The following is a 27,340-nucleotide window of genomic DNA, read 5'->3' on the forward strand; positions in this document are numbered from 1 at the left end:
GAGGAAAAATATATAAGAACTCCAACCTATCAGAGACCATGAATGTTCTTGTTTCTCTTTTATAGCTTGTTCTTCATCTCCATGTCTTCATGATGGAACTTGCATTCTCGACAAAAGCGGTACCTACAAATGCGCCTGTCTGGCTGGCTATACGGGGAGTCGCTGTGAAAACTGTGAGTACAGGCACTGTGTGTGTGACCAGCCTCCAGGGTTGTTACTGATGCAGGTGCTTGAATGTTAGGAGTGTCACTGGTATGTAGGTTAGGTTAATCACAGTGCCAGAGAACACACCAAACTACTTCTGGCATTTATAGACACATTGCATGCAGTTTATGATTTCCACTGAAAAGCTCTGAATCTTTATATCTGTGTGGAAGAGGGTAAGACAGAATTGGAGCTGAGAAACAGCATATGAGAGGTATACCTCTCTCCTGAGAAGGCCAGTCCATTACAAGATTTCTTGTCTTCCCTCACAGTGGTCTGAAAGTTAGAGCACTGGCGTCATGAATGACAGAGATCCTTGGGGTCAGAATGAACAGAAAATGGCTGATTCCGTCCACATCTGTCTTCGTAGTCCTCCCTGTACATATAGATACACACCTGCTTTTGTTCTGCCAAGTGAATTGTAAATTAACTGGATTCAAATCTGATCAAATCCATTGTCTGCTCTAGCAGTTTCATTTTTTCCATGCTTGAGCAAATGTCTTCATCTGACAGGGCTTGAAAGAGCAAGAAGGAGTAAAAATTATGCAATATATGCTATGATGAAGGCTATATCATCTCTACTGGCTGAAGGAAGCAGTATGCAATATTTAACGTCAAAGAGCTGAAGCTCCAGCTGACCCTGGAGGATTTCAGTGATACTAGTGAAATCCAGAAGGGACTATATTTGGCCCAAGTATGGCTTACTATGGCATTGCTTTGGCACTGATCTGGCCATAAGGCACACAATGCCTTGCCTGCTTTCAGAGTTTTCAATTCTATTCAGAATAGCCACTATACACCAAACCTCACCACTTCAAAATCTTTTCCCCACTTGTGCCATTGTCAGAAATGGGTTTCTGTCCTGGAACTGCTTTTAATTCATCAGGGGAGTTAAATCATAGTGACATGGTATCTCCTTACATTGTTAAATGGATGATTTTGAGACAAAAGACCTTTGGATTTCTATGGATCCAGAACTAGCTCATAAGACTTGACTTTTTTTTTTTTTTTTTTTGGCAGACCAAAGGAGAGGTAGTTTTGCATATTCTATAAACCCCAGAAGTTTTGGTTCAGAAAAGGGTGCTACATTCTGACAAATTGCACAGATTCCTCATGTTTTTGGTATGGAAAGAGCTGCTGAAAATTGAGGGTTCGGGGCTAACGTGTCTGTCTCTTTTGCTAAAAAACCCGTTTCTGCCAGTAGCAGGTCATTTAGGGACTGCAAACTCGAAGCTCTTCTCAACTGCTCAGTGAGATTATATTGCTGTCTGTAGGAGAGAAATTAAAAAAAAAAAAAAAAAAAGGTTCCTATTTGGTTCAGAACCAACCTAAATTTCAAATTAATTAAATTTCCAGCAAACCTCAACCCTACTTTTGGCAGGCTTTACAGTACAGTCAAGGGAAGAAATGAAGTTTGAATTCTTGTACTAGTTTTCTTTTGTAATTCCAGTATAGAAACTTCACCCATGCAACACAAGCAGCAAACAACTGAGGAGGTAAAGGATAAACAATAGGATGAGACTTCTATTTTAGTGTAAACAATGAAGGCTGTATATAGTAATAAAGCAAAGGGAGGAGATACTTATAAATATATACAGTAAGGTCTAACTTGACAGGAATCCTTTTGTTTGATTTGTGAAAGAATGGGGCAGGTGGATAAAATACTGTTACTTTATGATGTTTGTGGTTGTATGCTGACCTTTTGCTTAGGCTAGGAAATATTTCTTTCAACATCTGTTTTGCTGTCTTCCGTAACAGGTAAAGGTTGACTTTTTTCCTTGTATGTGAACAGCAAACCTCACAGTATGAGGAAATCATGGCAAATCTCTGTTCTCTCTGGCTTCAAAGAAGTATTTTTAAAGATATTTCCTGCAGTTTTGCCAAAGCATATCCTAAGTATTTTCCAGTGTATAGGGGAAAAAGAGGCAGAAAATAAAAGTTTGATTTGTTTTCTAAGAGCAAATGGAAGAACTGGAAAAAATATCTGTGGCTATAATTCTTTAAAAATTAGTCATTTAGTTTCCTGAACAGCATTGCAGTTTAAATATTAAAGGAAGATCACATCATGCTCAGAATCATTCTCTGTGTTAGGTCTTGCAGCAGCAGAGCTGTCTTTCCTGTGACTTGTGAGGTGGAGCTGAGGTTGTAACTTTATTTCTGCAGAAAACGGTCATAAAATGGTCACTGTTGGAATACCGAATATGACTTTGGACACGGTGATCGTGATTCTTTCAGTCCGGTTTTCTTGGAGCATGTCAGGTGCAATCCCATTAAAGACAACGGATTTATGTTGATGAAAAATAAGTATAAGAGCGAAGAAAATTAGAGCCCCTTAATGTTAAGTGGATGTAGAAGATTTGAGGTGGTGCAACAGAAGGTAGCCAGAGAGATATGAGAGATTTAGTCAGAGAAATCCAATGGGCTTGCTTTGGAGAAAAGGAGGCTGTGGGATTATCTCACTGAGGAATAAATAAAACAAATTCAGCAATAGACATTCAGTGACTTGTATCCCCCTTGATGAGGAACTTGTAGAAGTCCCTCATCATCCCAACACAGCTATGTCTTTTTGTCTGTTTCCAAGTCTAGTTTTAAAGGTGTGGGATGCACTGTGGAAATTATGGAAATGGCTTTAATGAGATAAACCTCAAGGAACCTACTTTTTCCTCTGTTAAAGTAAATTCTATCTCTTTAACAGGATGATCAACATTGGTCAAGCTACTTTCCTGGGTTAATATCCAGCCCTAATTGCTGTCAGTTGCAATTTGCAATATTAATAAAATGATTAAAGGCACAGATTGCTGATTACTAGTACTCTCTTCTCTCTTCCTCTGTGGCAGCCAGGCAATTGCCTTTTTGTTTACAATCTGAGGGGCTAATACAATCATCTAAAGGCATGAAAGTTGAAATGCAGGCTCATTTCTTTCTTACAGCTGTTAATATTTCAATCAGCCATACTTATGACTGATTCACTGGTCAAAAAATTCCTATTTTAACTAAGTCTGATTTGACTCTGGAGATTATTTATTTATTTATTTATTTTTCTGTAAGAAATTGTAAAATAGATGCTAACCAGTACAGTGAGATCTTTACTTCTTTCTTCTCTCCTAAAACACAGTAAAGAAAAGGCCTAACGACCAGCAACAAATACCTTCTTACACATAAGCATGCTTTGTTATGATGATACAGTAAGTAGAGAATCTTAATTCCTATTTTAAATACTTGGACTTCTTCCTGATCTTAAGCTGAATTTGCAGTATACCAGCACACCCCTCCCAGTGACCTCTGAGCCATGCTGATATGATTGAGATCAAACTCAAGTTTTTCTGTATGACCTCTGTCTATTTTAATGCAAATAATCCTGCAATCAGAGGTGTAAGAAATGACAAAAAAAGGATCATCTTGTTCTCTTAGCCTGAAATATCCTGAAATGGAGCAGCAGCTTCCTCAAAAGATATGTTAGGGAAAAAAAAAAACAGCTGATTAGTGGCCTGATCCTGGAGCTCTACATGCTAAAAAGCATCCACACAAATATCACACTGTCAATGACACTGTACAGTGTGATGCCTGCTTGTTCACCTCAAACTTAGCAAGGTCTTTTCTAAAGTCTCAGTGTTGAGTTTGCCTTCTGAAGATGCAGCTGTAGCAAGATGGTACCCTGGTACCCCATGGCAAATGCTCTCACCCTCAGATTGTTCTCCTCCTAGGACAGGGCGTTCTGACTCAAGAGTCCTCCCAGGGCCTGCTGGCCCCAAAGCAAGAGACCTTGACCTCATCCTGCCCTGAAATTTCCTGTCACCTTTATTTTAAACAAAGCCAGGCAAACTAGAGTTCCTACGCAAATAAGGGATCTCGTGCTGAATGGGGAATTCAGGGCTCAGATCCGATTTCCATTTTCATTCTGTTTCTCGCTCCTTGTTGCCAAGAAGAAAAGCTTTGTTCTGCATCCTAATGAAGGGTCTGATCCAACTGACTAAGCTGTATAAACTAACTCCACGCTGTAGCCTTTGATGTTGCTGGGGCTGGCCTTACCATGTTGCAGTCAGCCTCTGAATATAGCTTTCAGACCCTTCCCCACTGCTGAAATAATCCCCTTCCATCCTTCTCTCCCCCGTGAAACTATGACTTGGGCTGGTTCTTAGGGATGGCCTCACCCTTCACTGGACTGATATTTAAAATAGGAAGAAAGCAGTAACACTCCCCCATCCTCTGCCTTCTTCTGCTGTGGGAAAAAATGAGCCCAGCTGTCAGCGTTTGGCATAGACTAGACAGTTTTAAACTCAGCAGAGTCTAGGATGAGGCACAAGGGTAAGGTTCTGGATGTTAAACCTATTTTTCTCACCTAGCTATGGACATGTAATGTAGAGACTTCTAAGGATATACTATTTTTTTTTTTTTTTTACTTCTGTCAGAACGATTCTCAATAACAGGTCAAGGAGCACCATAATCACTGGTGTATACTCTGCCATTTGCAGCCTGCATGTGTTAAGCCACGCATACACTGCATATTTATAGCAGACAACTTCAGGTGTAAGAAAATGCCCCTGAGCCCTTTCTTGCCATTCTGGCCAGTCCTATAATTAGGAGTAAAGGATAGCGGCCTTTTATTCACCATTACTACACAAGGGCTCAATTACCTTGAGACCCATACACCAGCAAAAACCTTTAACTGGAATGTGGAAATCCTCGGCTTTTGCAGGCCTGGCAGGGGTAACAGGCTAAGGCCTAAACCACCACCACCCTTAAGCCTGTCATGGCAAAGCTGTGATGTGAACACAGTCAAGATGCTCTCATAGATAGCTTGTTCTCAGAACCTTCCTGGGACTCCCTCTGAGAGGCAACGTAGCATCACTACTGTGCCTTGAGCACTGTCACTCACTGAAACTGCCCTTTGTGGGCAGGACTGTTCAGCAAGGCAGTTTGTTCAGACAGGGTGAGGTACTTCTGCAGAGAAGACATGGCCAGTGCAGTCATACAGGAAGCTTTATTGGCCCACATTTCTCTGCATAGCTGGGTAAGAACAGTACTGCAGTCCTTGGGTTTTAAAAGTCACCTTCAGAGTTTGGTTCTGGTGGGATTTTGTTATTCTCCTGACCTGGTCAGAATATTGTGATAGCAGCTAGACAGTTGGTGGGATGTTATTGTTGCTCCCCTGTAATACAGTATGGTGCCACCCAGGAGAATTGTAGAATCACAGAATTTCCCAAGTTGGAAGGGACCCACAAAGATCATCAAGTCCAACTCCTGGCTCCACGCAAGAACACCCAAAAATCAAACTGTATGTCTGAGAGCATTGTCCAAATGTTTCTTGAACTCCAGCAGGCTTGGTGCTCTTACAGCTTCCTTGGGGAGCCTGTCCCAGTGCCTGACCACCCTCTGGGTGCAGAGCCTTTCCCTAACCCCCAGCCTGCCCCTCCCCTGTCCCAGCACCATGCCATTCTCTCGGGTCCTGTCGCTGTCCCCAGAGAGCAGAGCTCAGCGCCTGCCCCTCCGCTCCCCTGTGAGGGAGCTGCAGGCCGCCATGAGGCCTCCCCTCAGCCTGCTCTGCTCTGGGCTGAACAAACCAAGGGACCTCAGCCACTCCTCACACATTTTGCCCTCCAGACCCTTCACCATCTTTGTAGCCCTCCTTTGGACACTCTCTAATAGTTTTATGTCACCCTTATACTGTGGTGCCCAAAACTGCACACAGTGCTCGAGGTGAGGCCGCAGCAGCACAGAGCAGATCTGGATGATCTGTCCCATGACCAGCAAGCCACACTGTGCCTGATGCAGCCCAGGATTTGGTTAGCCCACCTGGCTGCTGGGGCACACTTTTGACTCATATTCAACTCACCATTGACCAAAACCCCCAGATCCCTTTCTGCAGGGCTGATCTCCAGCCTCCCATCTGAGTCTGTACGTATATCCAGGGTTGCCCAGTCCCGGATGCAGAACCTGGTACTTGCTCTTGTTAAACTTCAGGTGTTTGGTGATTGCCCAGCTCTCTGATTTCAAGATGTCTCTGCAATCACGTGCTTAATATGTGTGATCTGCATTGTTTAGTGCCTAGTGCATGTATTCAAAGGGCTTAGCTTGAGATGGAGATAGAGATTTCTGCTCCCACTTTACAGTTCAGTATATTTCCTGGAGGTTTTTCCCTTAGGTAGAAGGATGCCAGAACTGTTCACATAGCAACTGCCAAACCACAAAACATGGCACCCGATGTTTTAAGGCAACCTAACATCAGTTTTGGGTTATCTTAATTCACTGAGCTGTAGACTAAAGGTCTTCATCTTCTGTTATGCAAACAGCCAAGATGCCCCCATAAGGAGAGCAGGAACATCTAATAGGAAATTACTACAAATGTCTGAGGCAATCAACAACTGCTGCTTGTGAATCAGACTGCACAACACTTGTCCTTAACACTGCTCTTTCCTTCAGCTCCATCAGTACAACTACTGGATTGGGCAAGTCACGGTTTGTGCAAGGAAGTTGCTAATACTGTTTAGCAGTGCTTGGTTTCATAATATTTTTATAGAGTTTTGAAACCCCAGTGAGTAAGTGTAGCTGATAACAAGGCTTAAAGAGACAGGATAACTCCTTTAGTGGCAACTTCTCTTGGTCCTTTATTATTTTCCCAATGTTTATTAAGTAGCCATTTTTAAAAACTTCTCAAAAAAGGCAACGTGTCTGGTAAAAAACATTCTGCCCAGAGCATAGCTCTAGGCATTGCTATCATCTAAATCAAAAGTTGTTTTCTCTGTGATGAAATCTATACAAGGATAGGCCTGCTGTAGGAATAGAGGTGCATTTCTAAACCACGTTAAATCAATTCATAGGAAATCTCCACTCCTTACACCCCAAAACAATCTTGAGCATTTTCCTCAGTCTGCTAACATGCCTTAGAGTAAAACCATCCAGGGGATTCTCCTTGGTATGACTTGCCATATGGAAAGACAAATCCATATTACAGGAGGCCAGTTCAGCCCAGTCTATGTTTCAGGTATTCTTGTCATTCTGGACAGCACAAAGCTACTTTTCCCTGTCACTGCATCACTGAATCACTTAGGGACAAAGTCATCCTCCCAGGTCCAATCGATGGTGTAAATCAGCTCTTCAGCATGGCAGGCCAAATAAAACTTTGCATCGCTGACACACTTTGGGGTCACCCTTTGGGGTCTACCCTTTGCAGAGGTTGCTGACTATGAGTTGCTGGTATACAGCTGTAAGCTGCTGATGGAGATGTTTTCTGCCTCCTAGCTGAGAGGCAGGGGATTATCTTTTGATTTCTTTGGAGTGAAAAGAAATGAGAGAAAGGCCCAGAGCAGTTATAGATTTGGGGTCTCTGCCTCTAACTGCTCCTTGTCCTCTCTGAAGACTACTAATACATAGCTCATAGCTTTTTGGGTGCAACTGTGGAGCCTGCGCATTCTTTCAGTGTTTCAGTGCTTTGGGGTAACTTTAAATCTACTTTGAAAGCTTGTTGGAGTAACCAGCATGCTTAAGTGCTGACAGTTTCACTCCCCCCTCCCGTCCCCTCCCGTCCCCTCCCCAGTTCATTCAAAGGCTTTGTTCCTCCTTGAGGATTTTACATGCAAACATCTCTGAGGCTAGGTACCTTAGGCACTTCCCTTTGTTGTGCTCTTGGGCTTGATTTCACTGCCTTGCACACTCCTTGCAGCTGATAAAAAATACTACCAAGGCAGGATGGCCCCAGGCGGTAGGCATGATGACACAAATGATCAGGCAGTATCTCACTTGCTCTTTCTTATGGCTCCCATACTCCTCTTTGTATTCTTCAAGAGCTCAGCAACTGCGTTTCACAGCCAACCAAATTGCCCTGCTACTTCCTTAGTACTCTCCTGCTTTTTAATTCCCGTAATTTTCTTTTTCCCTATACCCTCATCTCAACACTTGGTAATTTTGATCTCTTTCTCTTAAACAGGCAATGCCAGATCATCTTTTCTGCCTGAAATCCAGCTTAGATCCCTTCCAAAGACTGAATAAACTATTCTGTCAGCCACACCGGAGTGAATCTATCTCATTAAATGGTGTTTTCCTGTTCCTGTTAATGGACATTCACAAACATTGTTTCAAAGCAACTTGCATTTCTTTAGAATGTCTTTCCCATCCGGCATTGCCTGGGCTTGTCCCTGCTCAGCTGGAAGGCTGACATCTCCAAAATGAAACACCTCAAGATGATTTACTCTCTTTTGTCATTTGGTATAATAACGAGCATATCAGCTTCTCTGTGGCTCTACAATCTTCCCTGTGAGCAGATGGTGCTCTCCTCTGCAGCGTGATATTGTGATGTTTTCCAAGGGACACATTGGGGAACTCACTCTCAATATTAGTTCCTGCTGCTGATAGAGAAAGTGAATATTGAGGATCATTCATTAGGATTTCACTCAGTCCAGTATCCCATGCACAAACAGGTCCAGTTGTGTAATTAAGTAGGCCATCCGAATACCGAATACCGGAAAGGTTGTATCCAGAGACACAGCTTTCTAAGGGCTAGGAACAATGCTGATAAAGATCAAGTGGCTAATTGTAAGCAACAACCTCCAAATTGCCTCCGGATGAATAAATCACAGTGGGTGATCCAAGCATATTTTCACATGGATACTGTCTCATTCACAGAAGCAGGGAGCTGGAAAACATCAGGAGTGAGTTCCAATTGGCTGGAAGGGAATGAAAAGATTTAAATTTCAGTAGGGATTATGTCATAGTTTTGTGTAATTATTCCTAGCTGGTGGAACTGCTGCAAAAGTGAAGAGGCCCAGAAAGTAGGACTGGAAGTCTACAATCTCTAGTACTTGGGGTTGGCTCATGAGTTGCTCTTGTTATGATTTCCTTTGACATTTCCAGGATTAATGTGAGGACTGGCAAAAATCAACAATGAGAGGAGCTTTTCAGCTTCCAGAACTCTTTCAGGGGGCACAAATTAAGATCAGCGGTCTTTGTGGTAAATTGTGCGTCCCAGCATTTCTGCAGGAGATGTGGCTTGAGCTGGTTTTGGAACTGAGAGAATGTGTCACCGCACGAGCCATGACAGAGGGCAGATAGTTTCCTCTTTTTTGAAACACAAGTTAATGCAAAATCCTTGCTGGCTAACAAAGTGAATGGAAGCTACTGCAATGAAGGGGCACATTTCTGGGGAAGAATCCTTGTTCCTCTTCTAGCAGTGTCACAGAGAGAAGGGCATTCCTGCCACAGCTAACACAGCTTGCTCTATTAGGTGCTAGACAGAGCAGGTTTCTGATGCTCCAGCCACTGGGTGTGAGACCTGCTTGGAGTCATCCGCCAGCAATGGCACCTTTCTGCCCTAGGGCTGTGGCAGCTCTACCCATTCTCCTGCTGCAGACCTCAGGTATGCAATGTGGCAGTCAGCAGGCTTTGAAGGCCAGACCAGGAAGCTGGGGGTCCTAAAGCATGAATCTGGAGTCAGGGCTTCTCCCCTGCAGTGTGACTTGAAGCATCAAGGTCTCCCAGGCTCCCGGAGGTGGTACTGCCCTGCTCAGAGGAGACTGCAGAGCCACACTGCCCCAGGATGTGCCTCAAGATGCTGGTGGGCAATTTCATCAAACCCACCGCCAGCATCATATACTTGCTTGGAAGCCCTCCTCACTGCTTATGAGAAAAAATTAAAAAACATTCTCCTGAGTACTCTGAGCCACAGCCTCCAGAAATCCCTCACCTTGTTCCCTCCTTGAGGACACAGGCATTCCAAAAACATTTTGACAGCCAATGCCCTTATGCTTTTGGCTAAAGTTAGTATCTGTGGGCTTATGTGTTAGGCATCCTCGTCTCTGGGCTGCTTTGCCAAGCTGCGGGGGGTGATGTCTGAGGAGAGCCATCTGAGTCCTCCTCCACATCAGCTCTTCTCTGCCAGCAAACCCTGTGGGAACCTGGGGCATCCTCACCTTGTGGGTGCCCGCTGGGGAGGGAAGGGATAGTGTAGGAATAAGGAGTGCCAGAGATTTGCATGGACTCCCAAAGCTCAAGGGCCAAGAATAGAAAACAAGCTCTGTTATGAGTGAAGATGACAAATTCTGTAAGTCTGAATTCGGAAAAGCTCTTTATTCAAGGGGCTTTGCAAAGGGCGTCCTGCTCCCCCTCAACTCCTGTGCTGTGCCTTCAGGGGCACACAGCTCTCTGCTCCTGTACAGCTCCATCACCTCGTCACTGCTGCTGAGAACAGCGCATTGGATTATACAACGGCACAATATTTTAATGCTGGTTTCTGCACAAAGCTGGGCCAGTTTGCAAGTAAACTTAGTAAGAATATACAGAGATAACAGCTCTTTTCCTAGCTCTGCCACTCACTCACTATTTGCCTTCTGGTAAATCACTTAATATGTCTGTCCTACAGCTTCCCCAGCAGTCACATGCAGACAGGCGCTCATTTTACAAAGAATTCGGAAATACAGATATCATAAATTTTAGGAACTGCTATATAATGACACTCAGGTAGTCATGTAATTAGACTTGCCCTCATAACAAAAGTTAAACCAAGAAAAAGATTTTGATCAAGTCAGAGATTTACAAGCCAAAAATCAAACCTGATGGGATTTGCCACTATTTACTTCAGCAGAGTTGGCCATAGGCAGCAACTGCAGCTACGGGTGGGCTGCATGAAGTGCACGTGGGTACCACTGGCTGGGAGTCCTCTGTTAGAACGGTTCTGAAGTGGTAAATTCACTTTTCAAAGAAATTTCTATTTTCTGCTGGATTTTTTAAAAATTACTTACTTAAGCAGAGGAAAAAAAATCACTTCCAATCCCACATCCCCTGCGTGTTAGGCTCTTTCCAGCAAGAGCATCTTGGAGCTGTGATTTCCAGGGCTTCCAGGTTCACTGGCTCCAGAGTACCTTGCCAGCCAGGGTGCTGTGGAGCCAGGAATCTGCAGAGCTCAGGGTCCAAAATCTTGCTGTGGAGGGTCCCTGTCCAGCTTTTGTCTGGCTCAGGGGCTGCTGTGGCTTTCAGCAAGGGGCTGAGTCACGGTGCCGTTCCCAGGAGAAGAGAATGGCGTTTAGGCTTTCTGCTGACAAAATGCCCAAATTCCATTTGGAGGCTGTTTCGGGATTTTGTTTCTGAGGATAGTCATTTAAATTTCTTCAGCTGAAGTCTCTGTCAGGCTTTCTTTGACAGTCACTAGAGTGGTTTTGGCTATGGTGGTGGCACTGTGAGCAGGTCCGTAGCTCTCTTTCACTGCAGAATATGTACGCTAGGAGCCATACCAGCAGAAGCTGCTCTGCAGCCCTGCTCATCATCAAGTGCAGTTTCTGTGGCCATTTTCAGTGTTTGGCCTCCACTAAGCCTGCCAGCACACCTTATGTGAAAGCAATATTACAAGTGAATAGAAAAATTTTCCCCAAAGCCACTAGATGTCAAAATGTGCTATATACATTAGCATGGGTCAGTCTGAAAGCCAAACTCTGACTTGGGAATATGCAGAAAAATCAATTTCTTTAGCAGTAGTAGCATTAAAACATCCTGTGAGCAAATTAGTATAAAAAATAAAAATAAAAATTATTAACTCTTTCGCCCAATATATTGGGGGGAGTAAAAACAGAAATATAAACCTTTAATTTGAAACAGCAATGAGAAATGAGATTTATTTCAGGTAAGCAATATATTATTGAAAAGGATGTGCAGAATTTAGAGATAATGTATGATTTGTGTGAGGGAATATATATTATTTAATGAGGAAGTGGGTGAGAGGAAGGCAGCAGAATAAAACGGTGTTCATTTAATGAAGGGACTCTGGGACAAGAGCAAATGATAATTCCATCAGGCAGGATTTGAAGGACACTGAAAAAGAAAAGTGTAGCCTAAGAGACCATCTAATTTATCTCACTGGTTATAAAATGAACATGAAAACTATTTCTAAATGGCAGATAATTCAGATCTGAGGAACGTCTCCTACTTATAATTGAGAAGAGAGAAGAATTTGCGCTGGTTTTATTAATAATGGAACATTTACTTAAAAATTCAGGAACTTACTGTTCCTCTAGTCTAGTTTTTCTCTGATTGAAGAAAGTTATCTGCAAAAGTGGAACCATTTTTGTGTTTCATATGGGACAGAAATATTTTTGTTTTGTTTTGTTTTCCAAGGCAACAAGTTAAGAGACAAGAAGGATAATCAATTTTATTGGGATTCTCTGAGTTTGTTATATAGATACTTGAAGCAGTTCTGAGTTTTGTCCTCCCTCTAAAAACGGTTGTGACAGTTCAGCATTTCTTATGGAACTGTCTGTAGCCACCTTGTCTTACACCTCTCTACTTTACTTTCTTGTAAACTGAGTTTTCTCAGGCCACTAGTTGCCTCACACACTAAAGTGACAAGGATTATCTATATGCCTATACAGATTAATTGTGGGACTTCCAAGGAACAACATGGTGGGGCAAAACATGGAAAAATTAAAACAAACAAACAAATCTCTTAGGTCATAATGGGCTTGCTAGTGATGATCAGTGTTCTCCAACATCTTCTTTGTTGTTTTGTTTTTATTTTTTTAGATAGATTTTCAGTTTTCAAGTGCTGAGACATACAATTTCAATTTAGATCCTACTATGTCTTTCAAACATTTGTCAAGAAGACTTTTGTAGCATTTTTCTTGAGTAAAAATTCTGTTATTAATTTTATTCTGCCTGAACATACCTCTTTATCTTCCTTTAAACATTTTGCCATATCCTTTCTGGTTTTAGCTTTTACATTATTACAGTTTTTAGTTTTGCATGACCAGAGCCGTCATTCTTAGCTCCTAGTCTCTTCTCAAGATTATTTTTCGCTAATTTTCCCCAAGATTATTTTTCCCTAATTCCCTAGTTTTTCTTTCAGATCCCCAGAGCCTTTATAGGTGTGATAACACCATGGCATGAGAAATGGATCAGGCTCAGACATGGGGTCTCTGTGTTGCTCAGACCTTTTTTTGGCAGACGTTGCATGCAATCTCTTTCATATTTGGCTGTCCATTACCATCTTGTAATTTTTCACTCACCTATCCCATTTTCTGGATTCTCGGTGTCTTTGGTCTTCTGTTTGTGGAAAGAAGGGTGCAGAGACTGAACACTACAACCTGAAATCCCTGCCAGTCTTAGTTCCATTTCTGCAGGATTGTCTCAAACATTACAGTTTAGGGTGAGCATGACTGACCTCACAGTACAGTTCATAGATGTTCTTCAGGTAATTCTGTTTGAAGCTCTCTACCTTGCCATTTGCATCTTTGCATTGCAAAGGGCACTGAGAGGAAAGGTAAGGTATTTATCTCTTGAGAAGCTAGGCACTGGCTGCTGTTCAGAGGACAGAGGCCTTTCGGCTACTGTGTATAACCAGAGGGTAGAGCTAGGTATGAATGACATTTACAAAATGTTCCTTTTTTCTTTCTTTTTGACTTCTGAAAAATGTGTTGGAGAGTTGGATATAGTCTTATATCAGGAGAGAATGTAAAGACTTCAGTACAATATCTCAAACAAAAGAGGCTGTCCTAAGATTCAGTGGAATATACTGCACATTCAGAAAGATGTAAGAACCCATCAGATTTATACCCTTGATGGGAAGCCATCTACAAAAAGGAAAGAGTGAACTGTATGAAGCACACAAGAGGCTAGGATTCCCTTCACAATAACTGTTCAAAACTTCATTGCCTGAAGTATTCACAAGTAAAAGGACAGGGTGCATAAGAGCTACCTGAGATTTATTAGGTAAAAGGGATAAAAGGCAAGTCAGGCTGTACAGGGAGAAAAGCTACAGAGCTCAAAATCAAAGCAGCAGAGGCAAGTACTAGAGTAACTGTATGTGACTTTCAGGCTAGATAATATAAGCTGAAAACAGAGCTCAGCTGCGGTAGTGAGGTGCAGGGAATATCTCAGGATTCAAAACCATGTTTAATTTGAAGCGAGTAAGAATGAACTAATGAAATGATCCAAAGAAAAGATAAAAGGCATGGCTGTGCCTCCAGTGGCACAGTTAAAGACTAGGACAGACCATGAGGGAGGATGATGAGAACAAGAGAACAGACACCCAGCAGATAGAGGCACGGGCAACAACAGGGACACGCCTGTTAATAATACTCAGCTGTTTTGCAATCAGAGAAATTCCACCATGACTCTGTGACACAAGTGGATATGAGCTAATGCTTATAACATCCCTGTGAGGAACAGGGTGCTTTCGTTTGATTGATACAGCAAATGAAGCAACTTACCCATGGCCACAGTTTCATAGCTATGATTAGATCTCATGACCTTCTGCCTCCATATCCTCTACTCTAGGCCATAGTTTCATTACTAAATCAATCTGTGCACAAAATCCTGAATTTACCTCATAAGTAAAACCAGAGTTGTTCCAGCTGGGTCACACTGGCATAGAGAATCTAAAGAAAGACTGGCAACCAAAGCAAATCGCAAGAGCTAGGAACTGAATATCTTAATCACTCAGGAGACTGAACAAGAACAAACACTCATAGTTTGTGGGTAAAAAGTAAGTGTAGCTTGGATAAGTTTTTTCCAGGAGGGACCTCGAACACAAAAGCACCAAATGATTTTTTCTGTAGAGCTGAACTGGACCACAAGAAAACAGAAAACCTGTATTTATGACAAAAAGGAGAACTCTGAGTGGTGTACAGATGGTTCTGATCAACTGTTTTCATTTGACAAGCTGAGTGTGACTTTACATCAACAGAGAGAAACACAAATATGATGCAATAAATTGAAATTTAGATATGGAGGGAGTTACTGGGAATACAAAGATCATAACTGGGATGACAAGCATTCACTGAGAAAATCTATGCTTCCATTATTTTCCTTTCATTTCTGCATGTGCTTTTGTATACACATAAATACGCATGGGTATATTTCACATGAAAAGCCTCATGGGCAAGGAATGAATTTTGCTGAATTTTCATCATTATTCTTTTTCAAAAGATGACGCTGATGCAGAACGCTTGCAGCCAAGAGGAAATGTTGACCTTCCCTAAGTGGATGTGTTTTGACTTGGAGTAGTGAGTCTGGGCCCGTCTCTAAAGTTGACGTATTAGACAGTTTTTCTTTCCAGGACTTGGGCTTACTAGTGCACAAGTGATTCTGCCAAATCATTGTTTGACATTTGTAGTAATCCATAAAATGAGGGGAATTTCTACTGAGCCTTGTTCTTGTGAGTGCTACTGCTTTAGGACGTTTACTCACTCAAGAATCTCTTCCTTATGTGAATAATTGGATCGTCCATGCTCCATATAAATAGATGGAGTCATGCGTGTTCTGAGTAAGGATTACAGGCCTGAGGCCTTACAAAGTTTTTTCCTCTGCAAGTGTAAGGATCAAAATTTGGCTGTAAGCAACATTCTTTGTGTGTCCAGATCCAGTAGCTACAAGGCAAAACAGAAAGGGAAGTCAAATTCTAAAAACATAAAGCAAGGATGATCTCTGTAGCATTCACCTGTCTATCTTCAAAGGAGTACTGCATCTGCTGGGTTGTGCAGACACCAAAATCTGTATTTCCTACATTGTTTTAATTTCTACATTGATACAGAAAATTGCTCTTGAAAAGTGACTTGCAGAAGGTGAATAGGACATGGGCATTCTTTGTCTCTGATAGCGAAGAAAGCATCAAATGAAGTTATCATGTGGCAGGCTAAAAACCAAACCTATGAAGGCAGTGGATTTTTGACACAACGCGTACTCTGTAGAACTCATTGCCACAGCATATTGTGGATATAAAGTATGTAGTTGAGTTTAGAAGATACTTAGACAAACTAATATAAAGGAATCCACCAGGGTATGTTTTACCAAAGATACCATCGTAGTTTGGGTAGTTCTTGAGCCTCAGATTGCTGAATGCTGCCAGATTATGCCAGGAAAGCATTCTTTATGCTTTCTCTGTTTTTACATTCTTTTTATCAAATCTACCTTTTGCTGTCATTGAAGACAGAATTCTGTGCTGGATGGACCTTCAGTCTGATTTAGTATGGCTGGTTTGATGTTCTCAGAGAAATCTTGCTTAGGATGTTTAATCTAATATTTACTACTTGCAGTAGTTAAATACACCATCGTCTGTCAGTATTTCCCCAATAGAACAAACCCTGTGGAAAGAGTAAATATCACGGTTTGGTAAATATCAAGGTTCCTTTTTAATGTCATTATGATAATGTTTGATCTGTACAAATAACAATGTTTTAATATTTCAGTGATGTTATCTGAAAAAGTATATAAATGTTGAAGGAAGAATTTGAAAGAGTTTAAAATTTAAGGCTCTTAAGGATCTAAATTTTCTGTTGACCAAAAATGGTTCAAGACCTGTTTAGGTGGAAGGTGCTTCAAATACCAGTGTTTTGAGCAGATGAAAATCATAATGGTACAAATACTTATGCATATGATCATTTTGAGTTATCCCATTGAACTGAATGGATCTAGGCATGTTTTGAAAAGTGACGTATATGTAAGTGTGTGTAGAAATGAGGTATAAACAACTTTCTAAAATCAGCAGTTGTCTTGCAATTTTGACTTCTGTGCCCATTTTAATTGGTTTTTCAATGTTCTAAATAAAGAATCATCTTAACACAGTCCTGTTTTTGTAATAAAGTGGATTTTTTTGAAATATCTGAACTGTCAGTGGTGATGTGTAGGACTCCAGGTGCTCCCGCTCATGGTATTGTGGAAGGAGATGACTTTAAATACGGGGCCCAGGTTTACTTCAAGTGCAACGCAGGTTACAGCTTAAAAGGCAGCCGTGTTGCCTACTGTCAGCTTGATGGGATTTGGTCAACACATCATCCCGAATGTGGTAAGGTCACTTTAAGTTTTGGTTCTTATCAAGTGTTTCAACCATTGTATTCGCATGAGACCAGAATATCCAAATCTCGCTTGAAATTTGGTAGATCCATGGCTTAACATGATGTTCTTATGTCTTCCTGCCTTAAATAGCAGTAGGGATTCTTATTTTATTCTGCTGGAGCCCAAGCCTGCAAGACTTACTTATATAAAGGTCTGACTGAAACATCGAATGACTGAAAAATAATCTCAAAAACTGTAGGCATACATCCTTCTTATATTATAGACTGGCAATTTCTAGGACCAACTCCAAGTGAGGGTCTTTGTGCATCAATGGATAGCTACTTCCATTGCTACGTACCTCTGATACTTTCTCTGCAGGAGCTTGGTGCACTCTGTGGAGGTGATTGAGGCTTACCACATGAAGACTAGACTCTTACATCAACAGCATTCCCATCCTAGAGAAAAACTGTTAAAAGAGAAACTTCTATCCATTCTTGCTGTGCAAGTTTGCATGCCTATGGTAGATCTACCATTCACTTTGATTCAGCTGTGATATTCCAAGCCCCTTCTTCCCATCCAAAGAGACTTCTAATTTTTCTTTAGTTGTTCCATATTGCACAATTTTATTTCCATATTCCAGAATAATTTGTATCAATTTGAAAAGTGCTTTCACAACTGTGTTGTGGCAAGCAATGCAAATTTCAGGTGAAGTGTCGTGAAACAGCTGTATATAAGTTCATCTGAAAAAGCAAGCAAAGGCATTCTTCTGTCTAGAGAGAACACCTCCAATTGCAATAAATGTGATAATTTCCTGCTGCATGACGTCCCTGGATAAAGATCTGTTGAAACATCTGTCTCTAGACTTGATTGTTACTGTAGTGTCAGTGCTGAAATTTGAGTCTCTCCTTCCCAGATGTTTTCTCTTTGTTTTTAATGTGTCAGAAAAATCATAACCCAGAACTTACAGAAGAAAAGAATTATGATTTGAGTTACTGATAGGCACAGGATGAAATAAGAGAAGGTCTTTGTTGACTTATTTGGTCAAGCTTTGGTACATTTGGAAACAAATGCACTCTGCTCATCAGATGATGCCTCTAGGCTAGATATCAGCACAGAAAGCAACTTGCAAATGAAGCATTATACTGTGGGTGATTCCCTGCAGTCTTCAATCAGTATCAAGTTATAAGTCATCTGTGAGAGAGTGAGACAGTCCCTGAGGTACGGGGCAGAAAGACAGAGGCAAAAGAACAGGAGACAGGGCTTGGCTTCTCCCTTTCTCCTGGTTGAGAGGAAGTTCAACTCTCATTCTTGTTTATTCAATATGACTCATGTGGAAAAGTATTCAAGTACACGCAAAACCTTCAGCGCATACAAAAATCCAGTGTCATTAAATAAAGCACTGAAATGCACACTACACTTGAATTATACGCTCAGTGTTAAGAGCACATGCCCTTATTGAACCTTGTACCGCCATGGTTAGCAATGTGCTTACATCTTTGTTGGTCTGGGCTCTGTCTGGTGACATGAGGATGTGGGAGCAGGTCAGGCCCATGCCTATGCACTTTTACTGTGCTCCTTTCACAGGGATTTTAAGCATTTTGGTCTGTGTTGGTGCTTTTGTGAAGTGAGGCTCAGCAGAGTCTGAAGCAATGCCATGAAGGGGTCATTTCTGGTCAATTGAAAGACCACAGACTTCTCAGGACGCTCTGCACAGAGCAGCACCAACACTGTCTAAATGAGACCTTCACTGGATGTCATGCGATGAGACAGAGGAGGAGTTAAATAAAATTGCATATTACGATCAGCCTGACAAGAAAACTGAGATGAAATCCAAAAAAAGCAACCTTTTCCAGCTGCTAATTATAAAGAGCGGAGGGGTCAAGATTACAGGGAATAGCATTCATTAGCATCAGATAGGGAATATTTTCATCTAGATTTAGGCCAAAAATTTAAGCTTATTGAAAGAAAAAAGAACAACAGCAAAAAAAAAAAAAGGAAAGGAAAATATTGGGAAGGAGAAAGTAAAAGAGGTTTTATAGGCAGTGTGCTTATGAATTTCCACATTAAACTTTTAGTATCAGTAAATATATTTATATATGTTCTATTTAAATTCCTGTATTTCCCTGGATTATTGAGATCTCTCTGTCAGTGCTAAGAGACCAAACTGCAACCAAACATAAAAGCAAAATTAAGTAGTCTAGTTTATTATTCAAGTTCAGTAAAGTATTGGAAGTATATAAAGGGAAAAGGATGCCAAGAGCCTGTTTTCTGCAAATAGTTTAAGTGCATCCTTTTATGCTCCTGAAGTAGCCCCGTTAATGTTAATGGGACATTAACATCATGTAAAGTCAAGGTTCTTTTTCAGGATTGGCAGCCAAGTTTTAAGGACTTTTTAATGATTTGAGAGTTTTACACTTTCAACAAAGACAAATGTATTATAAATAGACATCTGTATTAACATTTCTTCTTTAATATATGATCTTTTCTAAGACTGGGATCCCAAACGGGTCTTGGGGCATCCTTAATGAAGTGCAGAATGCGTTGTAAAATCCGAATGAAATGTCAAGCAGTGTGATGGGTGAAAATAATGCTGTGAACTTGATAAAATGGTTACTATTTTTCCCCCTATCATTAGTTCTAGATGAAAAAAACTGCTCAGATCCTGGTGGCCCACTCAATGGCTACAGAAGAGTAATGGAAGACGCTGAGCTCTTGAATGGACGCTATGCAAAAATTGGCACAGTCATTGCTTTCTTTTGTAACAACTCATATGTTCTTAGTGGGAATGAAAAGAGGACCTGCCAAGACAATGGAGAATGGTCAGGGAAACAGCCAATCTGCATAAAAGGTAGTTTACAAATTTTTTATTTATTTATTTTTTTTTTACAACAACTCTTACAAGCTGCTATGTTTTTACTGGAGTTTGCTTTTTATATTTTGCATTGGCCAAAGAAACATTTTTCCTAAGAATAAACTCTGACTGACACCTGATACTGAGATTGGTAGTTTGCCAGCTCTTACTGGCTGCTAAACTCAGCCAGAGAAGCTGCCAGTGATTCCAGCAGATGCTTTCATCTTTAAAGATGGTGAGTAATGCTCCCCATAACCCTTATTACCCTCTTTCTAGGATGAAATCTGTATAAGGTTAAAAGCAAAGAAGATCAGCAGGGAATTGAAATAGAAGGAAATAACTGTGTCATCAGAATTGTTGTGACAGGACCCAGCTCTCCTCTCACAATGCTGTTCAGTTGGTGGGACCAGTCCTGAGCATAAAGGTTTATAAGGCCAAGCCTGTAGATTGCAGCCTTGGACATTCGGTTCAGAAAACCACTTGAGGACATGCTTAAATTATCTGTGTTCACCAAACCATTGAAACACATCTTTAAATACTTTGCTAGAAAGGGACTTATGCTGTTGACCTGGGGCTACTGTAAGCATGAGCCCTGAATGGATGAAGGAATTTGGTCTGGGGAACTGCCAAATTCATTTTCCCAAAGCAATTTTTTGAAATATATTTTAATGGATTTTTTTTTTTTTGTTAACTGAAGTAATGATAATATAAGGAAATATATCTGTCCCCTGAGGAATTTGCTTTATTCTGTTATTTTAGATGGAAATACTCTCTCCCTGAAGCGTATAATCATCTCCATTTGTGGAAGGCTTCTTTATTGAAGTTAACTTTGACAATGACATAAAGGTTAACATATACAGTAATCACAAAGAGCTAGATATTGTTAAATCCCACTGAACATGAGTGCTCAGGCATACAGATGAAATACATCCTGCAAGATTCCTTTTCTTCCACTGTGCGCAGCAGGAAGGAGATCCTTGCAGAGTTATTTGAAGTGATAAAGCTGAATATTTTATCCTGCTTTTAAAGTAAATAAACAGAACATGCAAAATTAGAAATCCTCAATTGTCCTTCTGCTATTTTGTGCACATTCAGGTAACTCTGTGGTGTTCGTTTCCTTCAGAGCCCCCAGCTCCTCCCAAAGGGTGCCCAAGCAAACAGGCTCTCAGGAGCCTGTAATATCTTGCAGCCTTTCTCAGTGTGCTGACTCACTGGCATTAGATCTGTGTGGCTACATAAGTGGAAATTAAATGTTTTTTTTTTTTTTTGTATGGTTCTATTATTGCTAAAGTTTGCTAAGATTCATAACTGCCAGCTGTGGTGGTGTAAATCTGACATTCAGATACTCTAATAGACAAATCTTCTTCAACAGCTGAAAGTGTCCAGTGCAGATGATGCTGAGTTGCTTCCATTGTGGTAAATGGATAGATATGGAGACCTGTGGGGAAGTATTTTCCTAAAGCTTTACCTTTTAGGGCCTACCTTTATTACAATGCACATAATTTACTGCCCCTTTTCTTAATCCAGCCCCCTATTGCTAGTGAGAGGAAAGGGTGGAAATGGGTATGAATCATAACATTTTAGCTGTGAATGTGGAAAAGTACTGTGCAACATTATATTTTTTCTAGCCTGCAGAGAGCCAAAGATCTCTGACCTGGTGAGACAGAAAGTGCTTCCAATGCAGGTTCAGTCAAGGTGAGAATGCAATACCTCAAGTACAGTTTTAAGAAATTGTGATTGCTTTTCCTCTCCTTTCCATCCCATGACCATGCCCTGACTGAGCAGCCTTTCCTAGGAAATGCTTCATGTGTACTCCACTGATAACCGAGCCCTGAGAGCTGCTGGGAGGGGAGGTCTGGTTAAGCACAGGTGTGCAAGCTGCAGGACACTGCCAGGAAGAACTGCATGGTTAGAGGTGTGCAAACCACTGGACAGTGCCAGAATTAGGCTTGCAAGCTTGTAACAGACTACAAGAACAGTCTGAGGAACAGTTCCCAGGAGCTGGGAATGTATCTTAAAATATGAAAATGTGTTACCTTTGTGAAGAAATGAGTGAGGAGAGCACAAGAAGGGAAAGGGCAATGTAGTCTGCTTCCATTAGGTTTCACTACCCATTAGGTTTCACATTATAGCACAGTTGATAGAAAGTTGGGTATGGGATGGGCACAGGGAAAAGGTGAAGGAGAATAGGAGGGAATGAAATGAATGAATGATTAGACCTTGTGTGAGCTTGCCCTTTTGCAGATTTCTTGAAATGAACACAATCTGAATCTGGTTATGCTGAAATGTTCAGTTTAATTTCTGTCCAAGTAGTCATTTCTCATTTCAGCGTTTTCTTTCAGTAGAGGATTCATTTATTTTTAGATGCAGTGCAAGAACTGTCCTCATCTTTGGTCTTAAAAACAGCCATTTGAGGGCAGAATAAAGGTCCAGCTCTAGCCATATCTTGTCTCTGGCAACGGCCAGTAGCAGATGCCTAGAGAAGCCTTTAGGAACAAGGCAACATGTACCCCCCACACTTCTCCCACTCCCCAGCTGTCTGTAGTGTATGAGTGTTGAGGTGGCCCTGGGAAGCCATCAGGAGGCTTTCATAGCCATCAAGATTTGTTGCTTCACTTTTGAACGCAGGTCTTTTTATGCTAAATGTTTCAGATATTAACACCAGCTGTATGAGAGGGCATGCATGCCCCCACCTGCATAGCATCATGATGGCATCTCATGTCTGTGCACTGTTTTTGTCCCTTGAAGCATGATCCCATGAAGTAGCACAGATAAATAAAGAGGACAAATGTGGATTTTGTAGCATTGCGTGGTCACACGTGAGTAGGGAATGGGACCCAGGCAGTTTGAGCATGACCAGAGCAATTCTCATCCTTCTTCCAAAACCCAAGAAACTTCTTATTGCTCTTCTTCTTAGTAAGTTTATTTTCCCTGAGTGGTGTCATGTATCTCCTCACAAATTCTATATGGTGAAGGTAGTCTTCGTTTCTCTCTGACCGAAAATGGAATTACTATGTGAAAAAGCATTCTTATGGCTTTTCTGGATACAGGCAGTTCCAAAAATAGCAAGGGAAATTATTTTCCTGCTGTTTTTTTCAGATGTAAATAGTTTGTTGTTGTTGTTGTTTTGTTTTGTTTTATTTTGTGTAGATATATGCTTTTAACCATTAGAACAAGAAATATATTTTAAGTGATGAAGATTTAAGTATAACTGTAGTCAAGCTTATGGTCCATATCCAGGCTGGTGCATATATTTATTTTTTTTTAATTATGTGCCATGTTTCAGCTAATCAGTACAATTTCCAAATGGAAGCTTAGTGATTATTGCAATTATGAAATCTCTGTGGTGAGGTAATTATCTGTTAATTGCTAAATCAAGCAACTTTATCAACATGATTTAATCTGAATCGATTCCTAATACTGCCTATTAAAACATTCACTAGAGAAAAGAAGTGCCTAACTCCTCTCTAGTGAGAATTAATTATGGCAGCACCAACTTCTAGTGTAATTTCTCTATTTAAAAACACAATATCTCGGTCCTTTTGTGAAGGGTGAAACCTGTTCCACACTCAAAGACAACTAAATATAATCCAGAAACTGTAAAATAAAAATAATTTAAAAAAAAAAAAAAAGAGATACAAATAATTTAAAAATATGTGAATATATATATATGTATATATATAAATAAAATATCTGGGTTGTAAATGGCAATATTGCTCAACTGTGTTGGAAGGATATTTTCCTTGTGTTTTTACAAGCAAACTACCTGCTTATATTTTTAAATGTTACTTAAGACAGCTGGTGATAAAGCTATGGAAATGATCTCTTTTATTTTGTTGTTATCATGACCTTGTGTTTGTGCATTGAAACAGGGAAACACCTTTGCATCAGCTTTACTCATCTGCATTCAGCAAGCAAAAGCTTGAAATCTACCCAACCAAGAAGCCAGCACTGCCATTTGGAGACCTGCCCCCCGGGTACCAGCATCTGCACACTCAGCTTCAGTACGAATGCATTTCTCCTTTCTACCGCCGCCTGGGTAGCAGCAGGAGGACTTGTCTGAAGACAGGAAAATGGAGTGGGAGGGCCCCCATTTGTATTCCAAGTGAGTCTCAGAGGGAAGAAAAGCACATGTCTCTTGGCGGATGGGGGCACAGGCTGTGTATTTGTCTTAGATAATTAGGGAGTCCCAGCAGTGTAGGCTGCCTATGCTTCCAGCTGGGAGATAGGAGCAATAAAGGTTGGAGGATATATGGCTCTTTTTACCATCAGTAGGTGATGTAGGTGATGGTAAAGGGATCAAGCTTTCGGCATGGTAATTTGCCATCGGTTTTTCTACCCTTTCATTGAGCAAAGGGAATGAGGTTCTGTCATGATTTGAAAATTTGTTCCTACTATCACCTCATGTTTTCCTGTATTTTTATTGCAAAAATGTATTTTTATTGCAAAAAACATTGTAGTTTGGTTTCTTTGATTGGGAAGAGGTGTCACCTCCCTCTTTGTCCGTGTTTCCCCAGTCTGTGGAAAGGCAGAAAACATCACTCTTCAGAAGACAGTGACCTCTACCAGGTGGCCCTGGCAAGCAGCAATCTATCGGACAGCCAACGGGGTGAAGGAGAACAGCCTCCGAAAAGGGTCCTGGATCCTCATCTGCAGCGGGGCCCTGGTGAACGAGCGCACCGTGGTGGTGGCAGCTCACTGCGTCACTGACCTGGGCAAGACCATCGTCCTCAAGTCAGCAGAGCTCAAGGTGGTTCTGGGGAAGTTCTACAGAGACGATGACAGGGATGAAAAGACCATCCAGAACCTGCGGGTGAGTAAGTCTGCTGGGAGCTGAAAATGATGAGCACTGACAGATGCTGATCACATCCGTCTCGTATGGGGAGAAAAAGATTATCCTTTGGGCAATGTATTGTTTTACACGCCATTCCTTGAAATACATCTCTAGAGATTCAACTGACAGAATGATCATGGCATAAGGAGGGCACGTGCTGTAGTGCTTTAATTCCCCTGACATTGTCCAACCAGCGTGTTTCTCCCCTAACACCAATCACTGAGAAAATAGCTCAGGTTCCACGGGCCATGACATCTTGAGTGATATTGCCAGAAAAAAAGAAGAAGAGGTGCCAGCTACTGTCAAAAGCGATTAGCATAATTTATGAAGGAAACACTTGTGCTCTAGATCCTGGTTTGACACCGTGAACGCATTTCACATCTCAGCCCCAAAGCTGTCCAGCTCTAAACTCAAAAGAAGTTTGTATCTGATTCCAGCTCCAAAAACAGCAACGCAGGCTCAGAATAATTTGTTTTTTCAAGTAAAACCAGGAGCATAGAAATCAAAATGAGGAGAAATACAGTAATTTTGGCTGTGAATTTTTTTCTGAAGTGGGGAGATATGTGAATCAATTAAAGGATTTGATCCAATAGTTAATAATTAATTTGTTTCCTCTCTCCCCTTTATTTTTGATTCCTTTCTCTAATTCCAACTTTCTCAGACCTACCTAGATATATTATTTTTTGACAATTTTTTAGCTTCCATGTTATGTTATGTATTGCTAATATATATATATATATATATATATATATATATATATATTTTTTTTTTTTTTTTTTTTGGGGGGGGGTATGATGGCTGAATTTCAATGAGAATATAATATTTAATTTCAAAAGGCCCTCAAATTCAAATTATACAGACAGAAGATGACATCATAGGTGAATTCTTTTCAGTAAACAGTGGAAAAACTTGAACTGCACATTAACTCCCTATTTTTTTGGAAATGTCCTTGACTATATTTCATTAGAAGGAGCTTTGTACAATAAAAACTGTCCTGAAACGACCCCCCACCCAAAAAAAAAAAAAGTTCTTAGAAGATGCTTGGTCTCTTTGCTTATTTCTCATTTGAGTGAGCTCTAAGGTGAAAGAACCCTTTGGGAGCAGAGGTTGAGTTAAGTAATGCTAAATAAACTAAAAAGTACTAATATGGAAATAATGCTGCTGATTTTCCATGGCTGTTAACGCTACAATTGTTCTCGTTCTGTTTCCTCCCCAGATTTCTGCCATCATAGTGCATCCCAATTATGACCCCATATTACTCGACTCTGACATAGCTATCATAAAACTCTTGGACAAAGCCAGAATCAGCAGTCGCGTTCAACCCATTTGCTTGGCATCTTCTCATGACTTGACTTCACCCACAGAGGATTTAAAAATAATGGTTACTGGCTGGAAGGTGTTGGCTGACATTAAAGATCCCGGATACAAGAACGACACGATCCGCATGGGAGCTGTTCGGATGGTGGACTCACTGTTGTGTGAGCAACAGTATGAGGACAATGGGATACAGGTCAGCATCACTGACAGCATGTTCTGCGCCAAACAGGACCACACGGCCTTTTCGAATATCTGCCCTGCTGAGACTGGTGGGATTGCAGCCATAACTTTACCAGGAAAAGCATCTCCTGAGCTAAGGTGGCACCTGATGGGATTGGTGAGCTGGGGTTATGATAAAACTTGCAGCCTAGAACTCTACAGTGGCTACACCAAAGCTTTTCCCTTTAAAGACTGGATTGAGAAGAACCTGAAATAAAAAGCTGTGTCTGGAAACGGCATTTTATAATTACCATAATATCTGTCACAGTCTCCTCTGCTTTAGGCTTCTCATCCCAATGATGAGCCACGTCTGGGATAAGGTTAAGGCAGACACCCTGGTAATTTGTCCTAGGATCAGATGTTCCATCAGGCTACTCTTAATTCCTGGCAGAGTGTCTTTGTGCGTGGGAAGTTTTGCCATATTTCACCTGTCTCCCCTGGTGGGAGGACGATGCCCTGCTCCTGAGTCTGACATACAGAAACGGGACAGCAAATTCTGACTGAAATTAATCTGTAGCATGGAGTCCCTTAGAGAAATCAACGGTGAGCCTCTCCCAAAGGTCAGCGTGACTGACAGGAATAAGAGGCTGGAAAGAGTAGCCTGAATTCATTACGATGGATGAGCTTGTTACGGTATGTGCTGTCTCTATTGCCATAGTACAATGTAATCTTTTTCCCTCCCAAGTACTTTACACATTTAAATAAACCATGGTTTGTTTTTTTAACCTACATACCCATGTCTGACATTATTTAGATTCCTTGTTGCTTTATCTGTGTCACACTCTAGGGACTCCCTGCTGCCCTTGTCTGTTTGCATGTGACTCACTTGGGACTCTGGGACTCTTCAGGCACACCGAAAGGCAAAATTAGCACAAAATTCAACTACTGCATAAATAACAAGAATCCTTTTTTTTTTTTTTTTTTTTTTTTTCCCTTAATACATCCAGTGATGGTATTGTATATGAGCCATTGCAGTGAAATGTACCTGGAGGGTTAACTCCCACCTTGTATTCTGAACAGATGAAAACCCAAAACACACTTTTCAAAGCATTTTTCCATGTGGATTATTTCAAAGACCTCTGAAAACCTTGGGACAAGTTCTGGTTTCTGTCAGTTCACACACTTTTGTGGCAAAATAACTCCCCTGTAGTCCACCAGGGTAAAGA

General features: G+C 41.1%; 1 protein-coding gene across 2 annotated transcripts in view; it reads left to right on the top strand.

Annotated features, from left to right (window-relative positions):
* PAMR1 (peptidase domain containing associated with muscle regeneration 1) overlaps positions 1-26,391 on the top strand; it is a gene marked incomplete at both ends in the record, with an annotated part of 51,689 nt that extends 25,298 nt beyond the window's left edge. For both annotated transcript variants that reach the window (XM_084288446.1, XM_084288447.1), the window contains 6 exons: positions 66-173; positions 19,589-19,801; positions 21,433-21,499; positions 23,677-23,909; positions 24,322-24,617; positions 25,855-26,391. In XM_084288446.1, the coding sequence (XP_084144572.1) occupies positions 66-173; positions 19,589-19,801; positions 21,433-21,499; positions 23,677-23,909; positions 24,322-24,617; positions 25,855-26,391 (1,454 nt within the window). The remainder of the gene's footprint in view (positions 1-65; positions 174-19,588; positions 19,802-21,432; positions 21,500-23,676; positions 23,910-24,321; positions 24,618-25,854) is intronic.
* Between the last annotated feature and the right edge of the window lie 949 nt (positions 26,392-27,340).

Source organism: Netta rufina, assembly GCF_964035555.1.
Source record: "Netta rufina genome assembly, chromosome: 5".
In the NCBI taxonomy this organism is placed as follows: domain Eukaryota; kingdom Metazoa; phylum Chordata; class Aves; order Anseriformes; family Anatidae; genus Netta; species Netta rufina.